The sequence below is a fragment of the Mustela lutreola genome, chromosome 5 (assembly GCF_030435805.1).
Source record: "Mustela lutreola isolate mMusLut2 chromosome 5, mMusLut2.pri, whole genome shotgun sequence".
NCBI classification, from domain to species: domain Eukaryota; kingdom Metazoa; phylum Chordata; class Mammalia; order Carnivora; family Mustelidae; genus Mustela; species Mustela lutreola.
In genome coordinates, this window is record NC_081294.1 from 31,192,429 (window position 1) to 31,209,127 (window position 16,699).

At 37.8% G+C, this 16,699-nt stretch overlaps 1 protein-coding gene across 1 annotated transcript in view; it reads right to left on the bottom strand.

Moving 5' to 3' along the window:
- Positions 1–11,019: 11,019 nt before the first annotated feature.
- Positions 11,020–16,699, bottom strand: part of C9 (complement C9) — a 49,741-nt gene continuing 44,061 nt past the window's right edge. Inside the window, exons 10-11 of the mRNA XM_059173862.1 lie at positions 13,181–13,406; positions 11,020–12,041 (exon numbers count right to left, since the gene is read on the bottom strand). Coding sequence (XP_059029845.1) covers positions 13,182–13,406 — 225 coding nt within the window. The 3' untranslated portion in view covers positions 11,020–12,041; position 13,181. The remainder of the gene's footprint in view (positions 12,042–13,180; positions 13,407–16,699) is intronic.

The window sequence follows — 16,699 nt, forward strand, 5'->3', positions numbered from 1 at the left end:
GACCAGGCCGGCATTTCTATGTTTAGAGCTCCAACTCCGTACCACACCTAGCACTTTAAAATGCATTCCTTGTCCAATAACCTTTTTCTTTGTTGTTTAAAAAAGAACTTGAAAATTATTGGTAAATATTTTGCTTTTAAATTGTTGGCAGATAAATAATTTGCTGTGATCTTTCAGTAATTATGTGCATTCCGAACTGGTGCAAAGTGAGAAAAATGAACATTTATTTATAAATGCAGGAAATGTTTTTTAACAATAACAATCAACAGAGTTGACATGGTCATACTGTTTATGTTTATTAAACATTTATTAATTTTGATTTTGCATTTTTTCCTTTGTATTTTGAGTCTTTTTTTTTTTTTAGGGGACTTCTCAGATCTTTTCAAAACTTCTGAGACCCTAAGTACATCACTATTTAATGGATAAAATCATATAGTCAGTTCCCTTAATCACTTTCCTTTTTTTTTTTATTAAATTGATTTATTTATTTTCAGAAAAACAGTATTTATTATTTTTTTCACCATACCCAGTGCTCCATGCAATCCGTGCCCTCTATAATACCCACCACCTGCTTTCCCCAACCTCCCACCCATCCCCCGCCACTTCAAACCTCTCAGATTGTTTTTCAGAGTCCATAGTCTCTCATGATTCACCTCCCCTTCCAGTTTACCACAACTCCCTTCTCCTCTCTAACACCCCTTGTCCTTTTTTAAGATTTTATTTATTTTTTTAAAAGATTTTATTTATTTATTTATTTATTTATTTGTCACAGAGAGAGAGAGAGAAAGAAAGTGCACAAGCAGGCAGAGTGGCAGGCAGAGGTGGAGAGAGAAGCAGGCTTCCTACCGAGCAAGGAGCTGGATGCGGGATTCGATCCCAGGACTCTGGGATCATGACTTGAGACAAAGGCAGTGGCTTAACTGACTGAGCCACCCAGCTGTCCCAATTTCATTTATTTTATGACCGAGAGAGAGAGCACTAGCGGGGGAGCAGCAAGCAGAGGAAGAAGCAGGCTCCCTGCTTCTCAGGGAGCCTAATTTAGGGCTCAATCCCAGGACTCTGGGATCATGACTGGAGCTGAAGGCATGTGTTTAACCGACTGAGCCATCCAGGCTCCCCCCTTAAACACTTTCTTATGTGGGCTGCCTTACCTCATACAATTCATAGACTGGGTGGGTATTAAGCTGGACCATATGAAATTGCTGGCTATTTATTCTTTTGTGTTTGTGGTTTTCTGTTTTGTTTTGTTTTGTTAACTATGACTGAATAGAGGCAATTTCACATGATTTAACCTAATTGTTTTTGGTTACAAATACAATACATTTCTTCTTCTGGAAACATAGAGTTAAACTGAATAGCTAAGACTAACAAGAGCAGAGTGCCATGCATGGAGTAGGAACTCAGTTGGTATTTACTGAATGAATGCATGCAGGTACCAATGAACGACCCAACAAGAAGCAATGATGTACACAAGAATGAAATTGTGTGTTATGGGCTTGGGGTAATGAAACTGTGGAACGTATTAATCATACAAAGCACTTTGGCAATTGCTTTTAAAGCCAACATTCTCTTCTTAATTTAATTTTGTTTGTTATCAAGAGACTGGCATTGCCTATGGGAGAAAGCAGTCTTGGCATAGGTCACTGCTGACTGCTCATTCAGGAATAAAAAAATGGAAACATCATAGGAGTTTAAAGAAGAAAAGAAGCACTGTGGATCTGAGAGTGTAAATTTCAGAGGTCAATAAGATGTTCATGTTGTTTTTCATTGGGAGCAAGTACTATCTCCAAGGGCAGGATCCTTAATTAGAAAGTCCTGGTTTTTACTTTTCTTTGATCCCAAGGAAGTCAACAGCTTTATATGTTTTTTGTTTTGTTTTGCTTGTTTGTTTGTTTTTGGCTGGCAATCCTAGAGAAAACAAAGGATTATAAAATCTTAATGATCAATAGGACTTCAAATTTGGGTCCATCCATCCATCTCTTTATTTATCCCCTTATCCTATTGCACCATGATATGCCAGATACTGTCTAGGGGCTGGGAATAGAATGGGCTTTAAGAGCTAAATCACATTTCCAAGCTAGAGGGATATTCATATTGTGTAGAATGATGAAATGTCATTTGTTCTAGAAAAGCAGTGGCAAAAGTGCTCAAGAAGCAGAGACAGAGAACTGATTCCTGGAGATATTAGAGAAGATTTCACTGATGAGATGTTAGTGGTTCTGGATCCAGAAAGAAGGTTTTACATGATTAGATTAACCAGAGGATGAAGAAGAAGGAAAAGGAGGAGGAGGAGGAGAAAAAGTAGGAGGAGAAGAAAAAGAAAAGAAAAAAAAAGAATCATGCTCTAGGAAGGATCCACAACAAAGGTTCTGGTTTAATTTGCGTGGATGAACATCTGTTTTCTTTTTCTTTTTGGTCTTTTTAAAGAAGCTAACAGATAAATCTAGCGAGTATTAGGTTGAGAAACATTGGTGTGGAAGGAGTAGAAACACACAAGGGGAATAAAGGAAAGGGAGTGGGATTAATTGAGGAAGGAAAGTTGGAGAGTATTTTACTTTAAGTAAATAGTATGTTTAAAAAAAGTGATGCTTAAGGTTTTCTATCTCATGTTGGGGGCAGGCCCAATTTAAATGGGACGCTGGGGTCTGAGAGGCAAGATGGCAGAAGAGTAGCAGACTGAGATGACATCAAGTCACAGGAGTTCAGCTAGATAGTTGTCAAACCATTCTGAACACCTACAGACCCAACAGGAGATTGAAGAGAAGAAGAGCAGCAGTTCTAGAAACAGAAAATCGAACACTTTCTGAAAGGTAAGATGTGTGAAGAGGTGAATCCAAAGCGAGGGGAAGATAGACTGTGGGGGAAGGGGCTGGCTTCCAGCAAGTGGTAGAGCAATGAAGCATAAAATTTGAACTTTTAGAAGTCTGCTCCACTGAGGGACATTACTCCAGAGTCTAAGCGGGGGTGGAGCCCTCACGAGAATAGTGCGTTCTCAGGTCCCTGGGGTCACAGAAAGACCGGCGGTGTCTGAGTGTGGCAGAGCTCACAGGTATCAGAGTGAGTAAGCTGAATACAGAGAGAGAGCTGAAGAGTGAACTCTCACCTCAGAGTTTCTTTAAACTGTGATCCACGACACAGTTGGGTCACTGTTATATAAACAGGGACCCCACAAGCAGCAGATCCGGGGAGACTCTACCTTTCACCTCCAAACAGCATGACTGGAATCTACTGGGTTTGGAGACTCCAACCGGGGCTGTGGGCCAGAGACAGAAATGCTCGGTCACAGGCTGGGTGAGCTCAGAGCATGGCCGGAGGCCAGGGAGATGGGAGCGATAGACTGCTTTTCTCTGAGGGTGCACTGAGGAGTGGGGTCCTGAGCTCTCAGCTTCTCCAGGCTGGAGATTGGGAGGCTGCCATTTTCATTCCCATCCTCCAAGTGGTAGGGAAAGCATTCAGGGAACAAAAGTTCCCAAGAACGAACCTGAGCAGATTATTTAGCCTGGTCCCAGGCAAGGGCGGTGCAATTCCATCTCGGGCACAGACATTTGAGAATCACTGCAACAGGCCCCTCCCACAGAAGACCAGCAAGAACATCTAGCCAAGACCAATCTCACCAATCAAAGAGAACAGCGGAACTTCAGAGCTAGGGGAAAGCAATGCATGGAATTCACGGATTTCTCCCCATGATCCTTTAGTCTTGCAAAGTTAAATTAAAATTTTTTAATTTTATTTTTTTCTTATTCTATCTTTTTAACTTTTCCTCTTTCCTCCTTTGACTTTTTTTAACTAGTTTATCTTAACAATACCTTTCCAAAAAAAGTTTTTAAACCTTCATTAGTATAGTCATATTTTATCCTACATTGTATTTTACCTTATTTTTTGTATACATATAGGGTTTCTTTTTCTTTTCTAAAAATTTTTGGGATACAATTTCTTCTAATAGATCAAAACATACCCTAAATCTAGCACAGGGCTTTTTTCTAGTCTCCAGCCTGAACACATTCTCTCCACTTTTTTTTCTTTTTCCAACCAACTTATCAATTCCTTTTATTGAATTATTTAATTTTCATCTTTATAGTCATTGTGTTTACCCTTATTTTTGCATATATGTAAGTTTTTCTTTCTTTAAAATTTTGGGAGGTAGTTTCTTCTAAGACAACAAAATACACCCCAAATTACCCCTTTTCTTCCCCCTGACTTGGGGTCTCTTCTGTCTTGGTTAGTGTACATTTTTCTCAGGTTTTTGCCACCCTTTTAGTTTCTTGTTCTTTTTGTTCATATATTCTTCTCTGGATAAAATGACAAGATGGAAAAACTCACCACAAAAAAAAAAAAAAAAAAAGAAAGAAAGAAAAAGAAAAAGAAAAAGAAAAAGATGCAGTACTAAAGGCTAGGGACCCTGTAAATACAGACATTGGTAATATGTCAGATCTAGAGTTCAGAATGATGATTCTCAAGGTGCTAACTGGGCTTGAAAAAGGCATGGAGAACTAAAATCCTTTTCTGGGGAAATAAAAGAACTAAAATCTAACCAAGCTGAAATCAAAAAAGCAATTAATGAGGTATAATAAAAAATGGAAGCTCTTACTATAGGATAAATGAGGCAGAAGAGAGAATTAGTGATATAGAAGGCCAAATGATGAAGAATAAAGAAGCTGAGCAAAAGAGAGACAAGCAACTTCTGGACCATGAGGGGAGAATTCAAGAGATAAGTGATACCATAACATGAAACAATATTAGAATACTTGGGATTCCAGAAGAAGAAGAAAGAGAAAGGGGGGCAGAATGTATACAGGAGTGAATTATAGTAGAGAATTTCCCTAATATGGCAAAGGGAACAAGCATCAAAATCCAGGAGGCACAGAGAACCCCTCTCAAAATCAATAAAAGTAGGTCCACACACTGTCATCTAATAGTAAAACTTACAAGTCTTAGTGACAAAGAGAAAATCCTGAAAGCAGCTCAGGACAAGCAGTCTGTAACATACAATAGTAAAAATATTAGATTGGCAGCAGACTTATCCCGTGACCTGGCAGACCAGAAAGAAATGGCATGATTTTTTCAGAGCACCAAATGAGAAAAATGTGCCACCAAATATACTATATCCAGCTAGGCTATCATTGAAAATAGAAGGAGAGATAAGAAGCTTCCAGGACAAACAAAAACTAAAAGAATTTGCAAACATTAAACTAGCCCTACAGGAAATATTGAAAGGGGTCCTCTAAGCAAAAGGAGAGCCTAAGAGTAGAAGACCAGAAAGGAACAGAGACAATATACAGTAACAGTCACATTACAGGCAATACAAAGGCACTAAATTCATATCTCTTAATAGTTACCCTGAATGTAAATGGGATAAATGCCCCAATCAAAAGACGCAGGATATCAGAATGGATTAAAAAAAATCAATATGCTGCCTACAAGAAACTCATTTTAGACCCAAAGACACCTTCAGATTTAAAATGAGGGGGTGTATAACAAATTACCATGCTAATGGACATCAAAAAAAAAGCTGGGGGAGGTAGATAAATTAGATTTTAAGCCAAAGACTATAGTAACAGATGAGGAAGGACACTATATCATACTCAAAGGGTCTGTCCAACAAGAAGATCTAACAATTTAAAAAATCTATGCCCTTAACATGGGAGCAGCCAACTACATAAACCAATTAATAACAAAATCAAAGAAACACATTGACAATAATACAGTAATAGTAGGGAACTTTAACACTCCCCTCACTGAAATGGACAGATCATCCAAGCAAAAGATCAACAAGCAAATAAAGGCCTTAAATGACACACTGGACCAGATGGACATCACAGTTATATTCAGAACATTACATCCCAAAGCAACAGAATACACATTCTTCTCTAGTGCACATGGAACATTTTCCAGAATAGATCACATCCTGGATCACAAATCAGGTCTCAACCGGTACCAAAAGACTGGGATCATTCCCTGCATATTTTCAGACCCCAATGCTCTGAAGCTAGAACTCAATTAGAAGAGGAGAGTTGGAAAGAACTCAAATACATGGAGGCTAAAGAGCATCCTACTAAAGAGCAACCAGGAAATTAAAGAAGAATTGAAAAAAATCTTGGAAACAAATAATAATGAAAACACAATGGCTCAAAATCTGTGGGACACAGCAAAGGCAGTCCTGAGAGGAAAGTATATAACAATACAAGCCTTTCTCAAGAAACAAGAAAGTTCTCAAATACACAACCTAACCCTATACTTAAAGGCACTGGGGAAAGAACAGCAAAGAAAGCTTAAAGCCAGCAGGAGAAGAGAAATAATAAAGATTGGAGCAGAAATCAAATAAATAGAAACCAAAAGAACAGTAGAACAAATCAAGGAAACCAAGAGCTTGTTCTTTGAAAGAATTGATAAGATTGATAAACCCCTGGCTAGACTTATCAAAAAGAAAAGAGAAAGGACCCAAATTAACAAAATCATGAATGAAAAAGGAGAGATCACAACCAACACCAAAGAAATAGAAACAATTATAAGAACATATTAGGAGCAACTGTAACCAGCAAATTTAACAATCTGGAAGAAATGAAATGGATGGATTCCTAGAGACATATAAACTACCAAAAATTAACCAGGAAGAAATAGAAAACCTGAACAGACCCGTAACCAGTAAGGAGATTGAAACAGTCATCCAAAATACCCCAACAAACAAGAGCCCAGGGCCAGACGTCTTCTCAGGGGGAATTCTACCAAACATTTAACGAATAATTAAAACCTTTCTCCTGAAACTGTTCCAAAAAATAGAAATGGAAGGAAAACCTCCAAACTCATTTTATGAGGCCAGCATCACCTTGATCCCAAAACTAGACAAAGACCCCATCAAAAAAGAGAATTATAGACCAATATCCTTGATGAACACAGATGCAAAAATTCTCATCAAAATACTAGCCAACAGGATCCAACAGTACATTAAAAGGATCATTCACCACTACCAACTGGGATTTATTCCTGGGCTCCAAGGTTAGTTCAACATCCACAAATCAAATCAATCAATGTGATACAATACATCAATAAAAGAAAGAACAAGAGCCATATGATACTCTCAATAGATGCTGAAGAAGCATTTGACAAAGTACAGCATCTTTTCTTGATCAGAACTCTTCAAAGTGTAAGGATAGAGGGTACATACCTCAATATCATTAAAGCCACCTATGAAGACCCCACAACGAATATCATTCTTAATGGGGAAAAACTGAGAGCTTTTCTGCTAGGGTCAGGAACACAGCAGGGGTGTCCATTATCACCACTGCTACTCAACATAGTACTAGAAGTCCTAGCTTCAGCAATCAGACAACAAAAAGAAATTAGATGCATCGGAATCAGCAAAGAAGAAGTCAAACTATCACTCTTTGCAGATGATAGAATACTTTATGTGGAAAACCCAAAAGAATCCATTCTAAAACTGGTGGAACTTGTACAGGAATTCAGTAAAGTGGCAGGATATAAAATCAATGTACATTTGCATTTGTACATTTGCAATGTACAATGCATTTCTATACACCAACAATAAGACAGAAAAAAGAGAAAGAGTACATCCCATTTACAATTGCATCCCAAACCATAATATACCTAGGAATAAACCTAACCAAAGAGGCAAAGAATTTGTACTCAGAAAACTATAAAATACTCATGAAAGAAATTAAGGAAGACACAAAGAAATGGAAAAACGTTCCATGCTCATGGATTGGAAGAACAAATATTGTGAAAATGTCTGTGCTACCTAGAGCAATCTACATTTAATGCAATCCCTATCTAAATACCATCAATTTTTTTCAAAGAGATGGAAGAAATAATCCTAAAATTTATATGGAACCAGAAAAGACCTCAAATAGCCAGAGGAATGCTGAAAAAGAAAGCCAAAGTGGGTGGCATCACAATTCCAGACTTCAAGTTCTATTAAAAGCTGTCATCACCAAGACAGTATGGTACTGGCACAAAACAGACACATAGATCAATGGAACAGAATACAGTGCCCAGAAATAGACCCTCAACTCATGGTCAACTAATCTTCGACAAAGTAGGAAAGAATGTCCTATGGTAAAAAGACAGCCTCTTCAAAAAATGGTGTTGGGAAAATTGGACAGCCACATGCAGAAAAATGAAACTGGACCATTTCCTTACACCACACACGAATAGAGACTCAAAATGGATGAAGGACCTCAATGTGAGAAAGGAATCCATCAAAATCCTTGAGGAGAACACTGGCAACAATCTCTTAGACCTCACCCACAGAAACTTTCTCCTAGAAACATTGCCAAAGGCAAGGAAAGCAAGGGCAAAAATGAACTATTGGAACTTCATCAAGATCAAAAGCTTTTGCATATCAAAGGAAACAGTTAACAAAACCAAAAGACAACTGACAGAATGGGAGAAGATATTTGCAAATGACATATCAGATAAAGGGCTAGTATCAAAAATCTATAAAGAACTAATCCAACTCTACACCCAAAGAACAAATAATCCAATCAAGAAATGGGCAGAGGACATGAACAGACATTTCTGCAAAGAAGACATCCAGATGGCCAACAGACACATGAAAAAGTGCTCAGCATCACTCGGCATCAGGGAAATACAAATCAAAACCACAATGAGATACCACCTCACAGCAGTCAGAATGGCTAAAATTAACAAGTCAGGAAATGACAGATGCTGGCGAGGATGCGGAGAAAGGGGGACCCTCCTACACTGTTGGTGGGAATGCAAGCTGGAGCAACCACTCTGGAAAACAGCATGGAGGTTCCTCAAAATGTTGAAAATAGAACTGCCCTATGACCCAGCAATTGCACTACTGAGTATTTACCCTAAAGATACAAAGTAGTGATCCAAAGGGGCATGTGCACCCGAATGTTTATAGCAACAATGTCCACAATAGCCAAACTATGGAAAGAACCTAGATGTCCATCAACAGATGAATGGATAAAGAAGATGTGGTATATATATATACAATGGAATATTCTGCAGCCATCAAAAGAAATGAAATCTTGCCATTTGGGACAACGTGGATGGAACTAGAGTGTATCATGCTTAGCGAAATAAGTCAAGCGGAGAAAGACAACTATCCTATGATCTCCCTGATATGAGGAAGTGGAGATGCAACATGGGGGGTTAAGGGTGTAGGAGAAGAATAAATGAAACAAGATGGGATTGGGAGGGAGACAAACCATAAATGACTCTTACTCTCACAAAACAAACTGAGGGTTTCAGGGGGGAGTGGGTTATGGAGAGGGTGGTTGGGTTATGGACATTGGGGAGGGTATATGATATGGTGACCCCCTGTACCCCTGGGGAAAATAATACATTATATGTTAATAAAAATAATTAATAAAAAATAAATGGGACACTGGGACTGAACATTTTGCAGAAAATGGGGTGTCTGGAAGATATTTCTTGAGAGAAAGATTCTGCAAGAAAGAGTTCATCAAGGAGCTGGTGGACCATCCTGAGTCAGGTGTGAAAAGTCAGCCAGAAGATACTAGCATCCTTAAAACTACTATGTATATTGGTGGAGGGAACTTGATCTTCTTTATGCATGAAATACAAAATGTGGAAACTGAAACAAGAAATTTACACAAAAAACTAGTGCAAAATGAATGAAAACAACAGGGCCTCACAATAAACAAATTAATCCTAAGAATACTCAGAGTAATAGGATTCTCACCAGAGCAATTTTCACTGAGGATTAAACCTGTAATAAGAAATTACTAAGTACACAGAAAAAAAATGCCATGAGAATGAATTTGTAGACTTAATAGACAAAACAATTGCAGTGCAAAACTACATATTCTGGAAAATTTAAGAGAGACTCCTAAATGAATGTGTTTAATATCCTTAAAAAGATAAAAGTAAGAAAATAATACAGTAGGCTAGGATTAATTAAAAATAGATTAAGGTCTTGAATGTAAGATTTGATACCATAAAGCTCTTAGAAGAAAACATAGATAGTAAACTCCTTGACCCAGGTCTTAGCAATGATTTTCTGAAATGACACCAGAAACAAAAGGGAAAAAAAGCAAAACTAAACAAGTGGTACTAAATTAAATTTGAAATATTCTGGACAGCAAAGGAAATCATCAACAAAATGAAAAGGAACCCACCGAATGGGACAAATATTTTCAATCCATATACCTGATAAGCAGCTAATATGCAAAATATATGAAGAAATCATACAACTTAATAGCAAAAAAATTTTTTGATTAAAGAAGGGGCGGAAGATCTGAATAGACATTTCTCCAAAAAAGGCATACAGACGGCCAGTAGGTACATGAAAGATGCTCAACATCACTAATTATCAGAGAAATGCAGATCACAACCACAATGAGCTATCATCATGTCACACCTGTTAGAATGGCCAGTATCAAAAAACCAAGAAATAACAAATGCTAGTGAACCCATGTGCACTACTGGTGGGAATATAAATTGGTGCAGTTGCTATGGAAAACATTTGGAGGTTCCTAAAAAAATAAAAAATAGAACTACTGTATGATCCTCCAATTCCACTCCTGGGTATTTAACTGAAGAAAATGAAAACACTAGCTCAAAAAGATATATACACCCCTATCCTATAATTACTGCAACATTTTTTACAATAGCCAAGACATGGAAGACACCTAAGGGTCCATCAATGGATAAATGGATAAAGAAACTGTGGTGTATATACATAATGAAATATTCAGCCACAAAAATGAATGACATATATGGACCTTGAGGTCATCGTGGTAAATAAATCATACAGAGAAAGAGAAATACTATATGATCTCTCTTATATGTGGAATCTCAAAGGCCAGAAAACAAATAAAACACAAAACTCATATAGATACAGAGAATATATTGATGGTTGTGAGAGGTGAGGATGGAGTGGGAGAAATGCGTGAACCATTTTTGTTTTATTTTTTATTATTTTGTTATTTATTTTTTGTTTTATTTTATATTTCTTGTTTAGTTTTTGTTTTTTTTAAATAAATGAAATAGATAATAATAAACAAATGATGAAGAAAGATTCTTACGATTTATTGTAAGTGATAGAAGCCAGACATGGATCAACATATATAATTTACTACCATTGGGTAAAGAACAAAAATGGGAAAGGAAGGATATCTCTATCTCTCTAAGTCTCTCTCTCTAAATATATGTGTTTTTTTCTTATTTGCTTGCATATAAAAAAGATGTAGAAATAAGCATCAATGATAATAATACCAAATAGTTTTGAATGCTTTCTCCAAATTCAAGTCCTTCATTAGTCTTTTATATGTGTTATCTTACTGTGAGTCCATGGGTCCCAGGCATCTTCTGTCTAGTTTTTGTTTTTAATTGAAGCAAACACATAAAAATCACATTTTAGGTAATTGGCCCTGCTACTGTGGCCATATCCATTTAGAATAAAAATTAGCATCTTGGCAAATGTCCACTATATATAGAACAGACATAAGGAAGTCCAGGAGTTTATGCTATCATTAGAAACTCATTCTGCTTTAGAAACACTATGTATTAGATAATGGAGTAATGCTCAATTGATCCAATCAGATTCTGTAGCAGATAGTATTCCCTTGGAAATAGACTCTGAGAATCTGAGTTTGTATGCAGCATATTTATTAGTGTGGGTTCTTGGGGGAAAAAAATATATGAGGAATGTGGAAAGCAAAATTAGGAATAAGGGGAAATTTAATTGTGATGCTCTTGCAACAGAGGGTTCGGCAAATCACATGGGGAGCTCTGAAACTGGATGGCACTTCTGAGTTGTCTTCATTGAGGCAAGAGGGCTGGCCCATCAAATGCCGACCACACTGACCAGTTAGCAGATAATGAGCCTCCCTCAGGCTGGGAGCACAACCTTGGGTGTGGCTGGTTCTTTGTCGCAGGGTGATTTCCGTTGAGAACTGAAATGGTGTGTGAAATATCAGCAGGTGGCACTCCTAGGAGGTGGAGGGATGGGTACTTGATCCTGAAGGGAGATCTGGGTGGTACACCATGACATCCCGTTTAGTCTTAGGGAATTGTGAATGCAGGAGGCACTGAGAAAGGATACAAGTGGTAGAAGCAGAGGGGATAAAGGAAGTGATAAACTGAGTCACAATAGTGTTAGTGTCATTACAATATTAACAATAAGGGGGGTGCCTGGGTGGCTCAGTGGGTTAAGCCACTGCCTTCGGCTCGGGTCATGATCTCAGGTTCCTGGGATCGAGCCCCATGTCAGACTCTCTGACCAGCGGGGAATCTGCATCCCCCTCTCTCTCTGCCTCCCTCTCTGCCTGCTTGTGGTCTCTCTCTCTCTCTGTCAAATAAATAAATAAAACCTTTAAAAAAAAACAATAAGGTAATTAGGTTGCTACAATAGTTTCTGGACATCTTGAGAGACTTTTGTATCTTTAACAATGATAAATGATAGATCTTCATAAACAGCCACCAAAATTGTGGTGACAGCTGGATTATCCCTGTTTCCTGTAATCTGAAAAAGTGAACCCAAAAGACATAGGTCTTATTCAAGGGTATTTATAAGAATACGTGAAGAAAACATTCTCTGGAAAATATAAAAAAATTTAGAGAGATTAGGAATTTTGCTTACTTGCTTAAAAAAATTACTGTTGACCCTTGAATAATGTGGGGGTGAGGAGCACTGACCCCTGTAGAGTTGAAAATCTGTGTAGAACTTGCTATTTCCCCCAAATTAGCCTCCCCCAATAGCCTCCTCTTGCCTAGAAGCCTTACTGATAATATAGTTGATTAACACATTTTGAATGGTATATGTGTTATATAGTAATTCTTATAAAAAAGTAAGCTAGAGAAAAGAAAATGTTATTAAAAAAATCCTAAGGAAGAGAAACTATATTTACAATATTGTAGTGTAAAAAATCCACATCGAAGTAGATTTCGAACCATGTGGTTCAGACTCACATTGTTCAGGGGTCAATCATTACAATTAAAAAATTTTTATTCATAGTTCTGTTTAAATGCAGAGGTAGAAGATATAAAATTGCATGCTCAGTGACATATAAAGTCTGATTTGTCCATTTTCATTATTCACTCAGTTTTTATATTCTGTTTACCTGGATAATCTAGAATGTTTTCACAAATTAACTCAAGGCTAATTTTCAAATTAAATACCCTCAAAAAGCAGTTTTGTTTCTAATAATATATCATAAGTTGTTCTTACCTTAAGTTACTCGTTTACTGATTTCACAGGCAATCCCCGAAAATGTGATGGGGCAGGAACATAGACATTGTCCATCCAGCAGAATCACGGTACCTCCATTTTTGCACGGGTCACATTTTGCCACATTGAATTCCTTGATATAATCATCAATGGCACGTTCCAAATTTTGTTTCTTTAGATGTGCATCTTTTATGTGTACTGGAACCAGATTATGTATAGGAGATAGCTACAAGATAGCAAACCATTTAATTTTAGGGTTTTTTCTACTGATGGGGCTTGTGCAATCCCATTCACTGAATTAGTTTTTTTTTTTTTTATCAATTCGTTAATTCAACAGAGGCTTATTTAATGATTGGTATTGGCAGATATCATGTTAGTCATAGTAGTGACCAAAGCTAGGCATAATCTCTGTGATCATGGAGATCGCATCATGGAGGTAAGAAGACTGACAGTAAAATAATCATACAGACTGCAGCACCTGGTTGGCTCAGGTGGTTGAGCCTCTGACTCTTGGTTTTGGCTCCGGGAGGGCTCTGTGCTCAGTGGGAAGTCAGTTTGAGATTCTCTCTCTCCTTCTGCCCCTCCCCCATCCCTCTTTCTCGAAAATAAATAAATGAATCTTAAAAAAAAAAAAAAAAAGACTATAGTAGTGACCAAAACTAGGCATGATTTCTATGATCATGGGGATCACACTGTGGAAATGAGAAGACGGATATTAAACTGATCATACCGATAAACTTAAAATGGAAGCTATGGTAGGTGCTATATGGGATGGGTACATGTGTTTTAAAAATGCACAACCATAGATTTAAATGTTTTACAAGATCATGTATTGATGCTATTTGTGAATTGTTTTTGCTGTCTTTTCTGCTCCTCTTCTCTTCTACTAGGTAGTCAAGGGCTCGCTATCTCTTGCTGACATGGAGGGTTTCAGTGTAAGACCAAGAACAGAAAGCTCCTAAAGACAAATTCTTTACTGCCCCAACCCCGCCCCCAACCCAAAAGCCTGAACTCACTGAGAAATTTTTGCAGGGAGACTATTTCAATGTCAAATTTAATTAGACTTAAAGAAAATGAAGTAAAATTATTTATTCTGCACACTTAAATTCCTGGAGTTAGATACACAATTGTTACCACTGATGCAGGGAAGCTTGGAAAGGCTTCTCCAAGAAAATGACCCTTAAGCTGAGATTTGAGAGTTTGAGGGTTCTGGGCCAGAAAGAAGAATATTCCAGTCATACAGAAGTTCTATGGGGGAGACCATAACATATATTGGAAGTGTGTATCATATGTCTACGTAGGCAAATTCAATTGCATGACTCTAAAGAGCTATTTGAGTAAGTAAATCATTGGGAATTGAGGCCCTTGCATGGTCTAACACTTTGAAACAGAAGGCCACAAACATTTTTTTAAAAATTTATTTGACAGAGAGATCACAAGTAGGCAGAGATGCAGGCAGAGAGAGTGGGGGGGGTGGTGGGAAGCAGGCTCCCACTGAGGAGAGAGCCTGATGTGGAGCTCGATCCCAGGAACCTGAGATCATGACCTGAGCTGAACGAAGGCAGAGGCTCTAACCCACTGAGCCACCTGGGTGCTCCAGAAGGCCACAAAACTTAAAAGAAATTGGAATCCAAAGACTCAAGAAAGAAGAGATTAAAAAAAAAAAATACCAGAAATTCCTGTATAGGAGTAATGATGGATTAAAGTCAACTGATTTTTTTTTTCCCTCTGAGGACAATGACAAAAGATGAACAAATAAACCAAAAGTATAAATCTGCTTGATCGCCCTGGAGAACTAATGAGACTACTTATTGGAATAAGATCTGGGAGGAGGTGGAAATGCAGTGAGGTGAGCCTAGTGTTTTGGGGCCACAGTCCCCTTGACACATTTTCTAATTTGGGAATAGGCAGTAGGGGGGCTGAGGTAAAGTAGCACAAATTACTGGGCTGAGGAAAGAAGGTTGGTATTCGGGAACAGCAAAGGAAAACAAGACATGCTTTGTTGAGACCCAAAGGACTACAGCCCTAGAAGTAAGAAGGAATTGGAAGTGGGGTAGCTCTGGAAAATACTTTAGTCTAGTTTGCATTAGAATAAACTTGAGGGCACCTGGGTTGCTTATTTGGTTAAGCATCTGACTCTCGAACTCGGCTCAGGTCTTGATCTCAGGGTTGTGAGTTCAAGCCCCTCATTGGGCTCCATGCTGAGTGTGGAGTCTACTTCAAAAATAAAAATTAAAAAAAAAAACCACACACAACACAATAATCTTGAAACACTGTAACCCCAGAAACAAATAAAATCATCTCAGGCCTCAAGCTATTCATAGAACAACTTTTAAAGTATAGTATCCAACCCCTAATAAAAATAACTAGGTACACAACGGAACAAGGCAACATGAAATAGAACCAGTAGGAATACCAGAAGCTAGAAGCAGAGCTGAGAGGTTGCCATGGTTAAGTGACCAGACTTTTACATGAGCAGGGGGAATAAAAGAAGAGATCAACAATTTTAGCAGGAAACTGGAAATTATTTTTTAAAATAGAGGATTTGAAAAAAAACAAAACTATTATAAGTTGATATTATAATATTCCAGTTAGTGGACTGGTTACATAGCAACGGTGATACAAACGAAGCAAAGTTAAGGAACTTATATTTAAGGAATATAGCTCAGAAGAAAATATTGACAGCAAAGCATAAGGAGATAAAAGACAAGGAAATACAGAAAGAGGAAACATAAAAGACAAGAGTGAGAAAGTGAAAGACCCACATAGTTTGAGTCCCAGAAGGAGAAACTATTTAAGAAGCAATATTTGGGGCGCCTGAGTGGCTCAGTGGGTTAAGTCGCTGCCTTCGGCTCAGGTCATGATCTCAGGGTCCTGGGACTGAGTCCCGCATTGGGCTCTCTGCTCAGCGGGGAGCCTCTGCCTACTTGTGATCTCTCTCTGTCAAATAAATAAATAAAATCTTAAAAAAAAAAAAAAGCAGTATTTGAAGAGCTAATGGCTGAGAATGAAACAAGCCTGTGAAAGACAACAAGGTACCCCAGGAATGAGAAGCAAGGTGACAATTTTTCTTTTCACACCTAGGCATATCAGAGTAAAATTGCTAAAACAAAACAAAACAAAACCCACACCAAAACCCAAAACCCAAAAAACAAAAAATAGAGTACATCTTAAAATCATCTTTTTTTCTTAAGATTTTATTTTTAAATCATCTCTCCACCCAACATGGGGTTCAAACCCACAACTCTGAGATCAAATGTGCATGCTCTACTGACTGAGCCAGCCAGGGGTCCCAAATCTTTGAATCATCTCAGTAAAAAAGCCATAGTACTTTGAAAGTAGACTGATATCTGATTGAAACAGATAAGATCAATAACACAAATTTTTTCTAGGACAATGAGATATTCATAATAGATTTTTTAAAAGATGACCTTGAAACTTGTATCACTCACACACACACACACATACACACAAAAAACTAGATTGACTGTAGAAACAAAAGTAAAAACAAAGCAATAA